Genomic DNA, 8,462 nt, shown 5'->3' with positions numbered 1-8,462 from the left:
ATATATATATATATATATATATATATATATATATATATATATATATAATAGTGCCTTCTCTGGATAGGGGAGGGGGGTCCTGCCCCAAGTGGGGGAGTTTAATTATTTCGGGGTCTTGTTCAAGAATGAGGGTAAAATGGAGTGAGAGATCGATAGGTGGAAAGGTGCGGCGTCTGCAGCTGTACAGGTCTGTCATGGTGAAGAAGGAGCTGAGTCTAAAGGCGAAGCTCTCGATTTACCGATCGATCTACGTTCCTACTCTCATCTATGGTCATGAGCTTTGGGTTGTGACCGAAAGAACAAGATCACGATACAAGCGGCCAAAATGAGTTTTCTCCACAGGGCGTCTGTGTTGAGGAATCTTTCTTAAGGTAATATCATTTGTCTAATTTTCTTTTTGATTGAAACTTTAAGGCTGAAGAAGTATTTGAGATTCCATCTATCCATCTTTTTACCCACTTCTTCCTTTTCTGGTCACGGGTGTCACTGGTGCCCATGTCCAGCAGTCACTGTGCAAGAGGTGGGGGACACCCTGGACAGGTCTCCAGTCCATCACAGGGACACATAGAGACAAACAACCATTCATTCTCACTCTCATCTAGGGACAATTTAGAGTTACCATCAGCCTAACATGCATGTTTTTGGTCTGTGGGAGGAAACTGGAGCACCCTGAGAAAACCCACGCATGCCCGGAGAGAACATGCAAACTCCACCCAGAAAGGCCCCTGGACCGGGAATTGAACCAGGGACCTGCTCGCTGAAAGGCAGCAGCTCTACCAGTTGTGCCACAGTGTTGCTCAGGTGCTAAGTCATTTAAAATAATTTATTTTAAATAAAAAATTCATGCCGATTGTGCAGCTCATCCATCAATCAGCCATTGTCTGTCATGTCCAATCTTACTTTGAAAAACTGCCATAGAGCGAGTTTGCGATAAACGAACCACCAAGTAGAGGAACTACTGTGCATATATACATATACATACATAAGTACATGCATACAAACTTACATACATACATACATACATACATCCAGGGGCTAGAACAGGCGACATTGAACCCCACCAGAAGCTACTGGCTAAAGCTAAGGCTAAATACAGTAAAATCTTTATTCACGTCGGCGAAAATGACACTCGGCTACGCAAATCAAAGATCACTAAAATTAATATTGCTTCAGTGTGCAACTTCGCAAAAACCATGTCTGACTCTGTCATTTTCTACAGCCCCCTCCCCAACCTGACCAGCGATGACATGTTTAGCCATATGTCGGCTTTCAACCGCTGGGTGTCCAGGTGGTGCTCCGAAAACAACGTAGGATTTGTAGACAACTGGAGTGCATTTTGGAGAAAACAGTCTGATGCAGAGAGATGGAATCCATCCCACCTTATGTGGAGCAGCACCTCTCTAAAAATTTAGATTATTCAGTTGGACATCTGGGATGTCCAGTTAACCAGTGAATACTGGGTGCAGTGGTGGGTACGATAATCACAGCCAGTTATGAATCTTAGTGCACCATGATAGACAGCATCCAACATCTGCAGCATCCAACATCTGCAGGGTTCTTGTAGGAGCGTTCATGTAAATAATGTCAGCGTGATCAATGGAGGGAAGGAAAGTCACAGATACAAGGTGTTTCCTAACATTCAGAGTTACAGGATCTGTTTCTGGAAAAGAAACCCAGTTTAACTTTCAGTTTCTTTACCAAGTTTTCCACATGGAGCTTAAAAGAGCTTAATCTTCTCTGCTGCTTCTCCTCTGTACACCACCCACACCCACATTGAAACAGTGTCAACTCGCCCACGGCTCAAATTAAATAAACCAAAAATCAGCTCTAAAAATATAAACCATAAAAATCTGATTAAAATAAACACAGTTACTTTACCAGAGCAAAATCATAAAATCATTAAATGTGGATTATTGAACATCAGATCTGTTTCCTCTAAATCCCTGTTAGTTAATGAACTGATAACTGATCATCATATTGATTTATTGTGTCTGACAGAAACTTGGCTACAACAGGAGGATTTTGTTGGTATAAATGAATCCACTCCTGTTAATTATTTAAATGTTCATGTTCCTAGAACAACTGGAGGAGTAGCTTCTATTTGTCTGTCAGAACTATTGATTAATGCCAAACCAATTAGTAGTTATAATACTTTTGAATCACTTTCTCAAAGTCTGTCCCATCCTAAATGTAAAACGGAGTGGCCACTCTCACTAGTTGTTATATATCATCCACCGGCTCCTATGCTCAGTTTTTGTCTGAATTCTTAGATTTCTAAACTGACTTACTACAAAATACTGATAAAATCATCATAATGGGTGATTTCAATATTCATGTAGATGTTGAGAGTGATAGCTTAAGCATAGCCTTTAATAATTGAATAGACTCATTTGGTTTTACCCCAAACATTCAAGCACCGACTCACTCTCATCATCACACCCTTGACCTGGTTCTGACCTATGGTGTAGAGATTAAGGACTTGGTAATAGTTCCTCAAAATCCTGTTCTGTCCGACCATTTTTTAATAACCTTTGAGTTTACATTAAATGACTACACAGGCACTGAGAGTAAATTTCATCTCAGCAGGTGCTTATCAGAAAATGCTGTAACCAAATTGAATCAATCTCTTCCATCAATGTTTTCCTCTGTCTTGCAGAGTAATGCATCAGAGAACAGAGACTTAGATCATCTGGTTAGTAATTTTACAACTACTTTACAAACTTCAATAAAGTTGCTCCGCTGAAAAAGAAAGTAATCAGTCAGAGGAAATTAGCTCCTTGGTTCAGTTATGAGTCATGTACTTTAAAACAGGCATCTAGAAAACTAGAAGAAAAAAAAATGGCGCTCCACTAGCATTGAGGACTCTTACTTATCCTGGAGTGACAGCCTGCTAACGTAGAAAAAAGCTCTCCATAAAGCTAGAACTTTATATTAGTCTTAATTGATGAGAATAAAAATAACCCCAGGTTCCTTTTCAGTACCATAGCTAGTCTAGTCAAAAATCCTCTCTCTGTTGATTCATGTATCTCTACAACTATAAGTAGTGATGACTTCATGAGATGCTTTATAAATAAAATTGTTTAAATTAGGGAAAAAAATCAAACCAACATTCCTAGTATCGCCTCTGGTTATGTGTCACCTTTAAAAACGTCACTAGAACCTGATTTATGTGTGGACTGTTTTTGTCGTGTTGAGCTCTCTGAATTGTCAAAAATAATAGCTTCATTCAAACCATCCACATGCCTGCTAGATCCCATCCTAACCAGGCTATTTAAAGACGTATTTCCCTTAATTAATAATCACGTCTTGGATCTGCTTAATTTGTCTCTAATAAACAGTTACGTACCACAGAGCTTTAAGGTTGCTGTAAGTAAACCTTTACTTAAGAAACATAACGTTGGCTCAGTAATTCTGGCCAACTATAGATCTATATCTAATCTAACTTTCATCTAAAAACTTCTAGAGAAAATAGTTGCAGGTCAGTTGCGTGATCATCTACAAAGAAATAATCTGTTTGCAGAGTTTCAGTCAGGGTTTAGAGCTCATCATAGCACAGAAACAGCACTAGTAAAAGTCACTAATGATATTCTCATGGCCTCAGACAATGTACTTGTGTCTCTACTGGTCCTGTTAGACCTCAGTGCTGCATTTGATACAGTTGATCATAATATTCTCTTACAGAGACTTGAATATGATGCTGGAATTACAGAAACAGCTCTAAAATGGTTTAAATCATATCTATCTGATAGATTCCAGTTTGTAAATGTAAATAAATCTTCTTCATACACCAAAGTTAGTCATGGAGTTCCTCAAGGTTCAGTGCTTGGGCCAATACTCTTTACCTTGTATATGTTCCCATTAGATAATGTTATTAAACATCATGGGATAAATTTTCATTGTTATGTTGATGATACACAGTTATATTTGTCCATTAAACCCAATGAATCCAATCAGCTACTTAGACTACAAGCATGTCTTAAAGACATTAGAACCTGGATGACCCTAAATTTTCTGCTTTTGAACACAGACAAGACTGAGGTTTTGGTTTTTGGACCTGAGCACCTTGGGAATGACAACATTACAGACATTCTTGTGTCAGCGACAGCAGTGTATGATAAAAGTTAGTGGTTTAGCATTAGCGAAGGTAACTGTTTGATTAGCTTTGCCCAACACTGATTATATGGTTATTTCAAAAGTGTTAAAAGTAACGCAAGCTCACAAGAGTTGGATGGTCTTTCAAATATGCTGAGTGCCCTTGCTTCTCAGCAAAAGGTTGAAAATTCAGGAGTAAATTTTGTTAAAGGTTTTTAGTCCCGTGGATACCTTTTTTTCTGAAAATGACAGTAGTAGTAGAGCTTTTTTTGTGGCTCCATAGGAAGTATGGGCAAACATCCTATCAATTCACTAAGTTAATCACTTTCTATAATTTTTAGGTAAAAATCATAGTTTATAATAACTATGGCATCTATATTCTACAATATTGCATTATTACAGTGTGGCACACAACGTAAATCATGTAAAAGTTTATTTTTTCCATCACTGTTAATCACTTTGTTAATTATAAATTTGACAGCATTCATTTTTGAGACGTTTCCTCAAACTGGGAGGATTGAAGTAAAATTTTGTTTGCTTAGGCAGTGAATGTGTTTCTGTTCCCCACAAGGATATGAGATGTATGCAAGGTTCTTATCACCAGTAAATATGGATGGGAGACTGCAATGAAGCCAAGATTCAACTTGTCTGCTGGATTCCTTAGATAGAGAATTTTACTAATTGGCTTTTATGTGAATGTTCCTGTAAAGTGCCCTGAGACAACATTGTTGTGATTTGGTGCTTTATAAATAAACCGAATTGAAAAACTGAATTGAATGAAGTTAACAATAAAACTCATCATTGAGTAGCAAACATGGAAATCAAGGCGTGTGTTTACTTTACGAAGTGCCTGTATCAAGTAGGGGAAACGAGAGATGTGGGATGATGCACAAGAAAGGTATAAAGGATCTGAGTACTTTTGAGAGGGTTTGCATTTTTGGGGGTGGGGTTGTTTCAAGAAACTGTTGGAGTGACCCACTATTGCTGCTCTTCAAGCCTCAATATTTGATGTCAATCAGAGATTTAGTCATCTATTGTTTTAATTTAATGAGAACCCATTGAATAAAGGCTGAGCTGACACAAACACACACAACCCTGGAATTCCTCATCTCATCACTACACATTGTTCATACCTGCACTGGAGCAGTTCATCCTCCAGCTGGGTGATCCTGGACTGGAGCTGTGGCACGGACTGGGCCTGTTCCTGGATCAGCCGAACCCTCTGAAGCCCCAACCTCAGAGCCTCGCGGGCCTCCTCCGCCCTCTTCCTGAAAGAAATCATAAATGATCATAATACTTTCTTATATTATTTACAACCCCATTTACAAATAAAATAAAAAGTGGGATGTTCTGTAACATGTAAAGAACGCCATGGTAACTCGAAACACCAATAAAAGTAATAGCACACATCAATACCACCGAGTCGGTCGTTTTCATGTAAAATGTGTGGGTGTAAACACTGCGGTTCAGGCCACATTGAAGTTAATGGAAGAGTAAGATATAAAGTTAAGAACCCTGAAGTCAGGTGGATAATAATAGGTGCTGCCTCTTACTAGGTAGTTCCCAATGAACAGAAACACAAGTGAAAGGCCGTGCTCTCTCAGGGGGGTGCCTCTTTCTCTCTCTGCTGTTGTGCAGGGAGTTCTGATAAACTGATCATATCAGTGTGTGATCGTCCACGAGCCAGATTAAACAACAGATTTATTACTGCGGTCTCTTGATGAGGACGTACAGCAGCTTTGTAGGTAGTTTTAAAAACTGTCAACCACAAACAGGATGGATTAATGAGTTCATTTACTGTAGTCAATGATATGAAGGAGATGTTCGACACACACACCTCACTCGCTTTCAGTCCAGCGGAGTTCTGCTCCGCTTCTTTTGGTTCTGCTCAAAGCTCACACCTGAGCAGGACTTGGACAAGTCACCTGAGATTTATGACCCATTTGAGGAAAACAACTGGTCTGTGCAGCCATTTCATTGTAAACGAGAACTGGTTCTTAATGGACTCACCTGGAATAGAAACATTGTGGTCAGGGTGTGTGTGAGAGACAAAGGAGAGCAGAGATGTGGAGGAGAGCGAGGGAGCACCACGGATAAATAGCTCAAGGAAAACTGGGTCCAGTGGGAATTACAGCTGTAACAGCAGCTCTGGTTTATTGCTGTTACGTTAATAAAGGCTCTGAGTCTGACGTGATCTGGCTCTCATTCTTTGTTTGCTAAGAGGCATCACAGTGAGTTTTTTTCACAGTGATTATCCTGGTCAGAGATTCATGAGTCTAACAGCCTCAGGGTAGAAGCTGTTCCTCAGTCTAGTGGTTCTACACTTAATGCTCCTCAACCTCCTTCCTGAGGGGAGCAGGGCAAAAAGTGTGTGTGCTGGGTGAGTGTGGTCCTTCATGATGCAGGTGGCCCTCTTCCTGCATCTGGAGGTGTAGATGTCTGTGATGGTGGGGAGACTGACTCCAACATCTTCTGTGCAGCCTTCACCACTCTCTGCAAAGCTTTTCTTTCTTGTGTGAACAGAGCACGCTCCACTTCTCTCAAGCATCCCTCCAAACACTCATTTTATCCTGGCTGAATTACATGTTCTCCACTGATGATGTTTAACCATTTTTTCTGATGATTTTTCACAAAATCCCTCTGAGCGCAAAGCATTCATAATGCAAATCCTGACAATGTTGTCGGAGGAAAAGTGGGTGGAGCTCCTGCAGGTAGGGGGCGTTTCACTTCAGGACAAATTGAGATCTCTTATTGGCCAGTTGCTGACAAGCCTACTGGACAGATCGACAGGTGACGTCGAGGACCCGACTCGTGCAACAAAAATTAAAAAAATTAATCTGATTTTACTGGCCTGTTTAAGAGTTGTTGTTTTTCTGTGTTTGTTTTTCCTGTTTTTCATTTATTCCATATTTATTCCCAATCTATTCAATATTTTGGTTAATCAAAGGTTTGACAACTGAGTTTCTTTACAAAATTGTAATGATAGTTTCTTCATTTTTTCAATAGTGCTGAGTTAAAATTTAGGGGTGCTTGAGCACTCCCCAAAAGAGGCTAAAATCACCACTGTCCTTTAATGACTGACTTTTACACCCCTGACTGTAACTCTGTGTGTTGTGTTAGTCGGGCCGGCCTCTCACGACTGCATTAGTTCAGAACGCTGCAGCTCGTCTTGTAACACCAGCACTGAACAGATCTCCAGCTGCAGCTTCTCTTCATCAGCTCCATGTTGGTTTTAGAACTGATTTTAAAGTTTCATTGATGACCTGTAAGGTCCTGAATGGACAGACTTCTCTAGACCTCATGTGTCCTCCAGGTCCCTCACATCTAATGATCATTAACTTGTTAGTTGTCCTGAGGTCCAGGCTGGTCCACTGAGGTGATCAGGTCTTTAGCTGTGGCTCCTAAACTGAGGAACCAGCTGTCTATATCAGACAGGCTTCGACTCTTTGTGTTTTTAAGTCCCATCCTAAAACTATTCATACTCACAGACTTTTAATAGAGAATGAGTTGATATTTTTATTCCATTTTTTGGTTTTATTCTTTGTCTTGTCATGTTTTTATTTTTTTTATTTTTAATGTTGTGTAAAGAAAATGGTTGAATGGATAGCCACAGAACAGTTCTCCACTTTGCCTCATTCCATCTTAAGTGAGTTTTGTTCAGCAAAAATGCCGTAGTTTCTGGTTGGTCCTCTTTACCTCTTAGTGTGGAGGTCTGGAGAACAGCAGCGGTTCTGAACGGTGTTCTTATCGGACTTCTTGTTTGCCTGATAGAGCTTTAGGCATTTGTGAATAAACTGTGTTTACAGACAATGATTTGTGGAAGTGGGTGGCACTGTGGATCAGTTGGTAGAGCTGTTGCCTCTAAACAAGAAGGTCACCAAATCAAATCCCAGCTTGGAGCCTTTCTGGGTGGAGTTTACATGTTCTCTCCATGCATGCGTGGGTTTTCTCCAGGTACTCCGTTTTCCTCCCACAGACCAAAAACATGCATGTTAGGCTGATTGGTAACTCTAAATTGTCCCTAGGTGAGAGAGTGAATGTTTGTTTGTCTCGTTTGTCTCTATGTGTCCCTGTGATGGACTGGAGACCTGTCCAGGGTGTACCCCTGCTTCGCACAGTGATGGATGGGCATGGGCACCAGAGGCCCCCTTGACCTGAAAAGGAAGAAGTGGGTAAAAGATGATGGATGGATGGATGGATGGATGGATGGATGGATGGATGGATGGATGGATGGATGGATGGATGGATGGGTGAATGGATGGATGGATGGATGGATGGATGGATGGATGGATGGATGGATGGATGGATGGATGGATGGATGGATGGATGGATGGGTGGATGGGTGAATGGGTGGATGGATGGGTGGATGG

General features: G+C 40.6%; 1 protein-coding gene across 1 annotated transcript in view; it reads right to left on the bottom strand.

The window, feature by feature from the left end:
* si:ch211-112f3.4 (EF-hand and coiled-coil domain-containing protein 1) overlaps positions 1 to 8,462 on the bottom strand; it is a 30,202-nt gene that overhangs the window by 16,688 nt on the left and 5,052 nt on the right. The window contains exon 3 of the mRNA XM_037678542.1: positions 5,226 to 5,360. Coding sequence (XP_037534470.1) covers positions 5,226 to 5,360 — 135 coding nt within the window. The remainder of the gene's footprint in view (positions 1 to 5,225; positions 5,361 to 8,462) is intronic.

Source organism: Nematolebias whitei, chromosome 7 (genome assembly GCF_014905685.2).
Source record: "Nematolebias whitei isolate Nwh7 chromosome 7, NemWhi1, whole genome shotgun sequence".
NCBI classification, from domain to species: Eukaryota; Metazoa; Chordata; class Actinopteri; order Cyprinodontiformes; family Rivulidae; genus Nematolebias; species Nematolebias whitei.
This window is presented reverse-complemented; position numbering and strand designations above follow the sequence as displayed.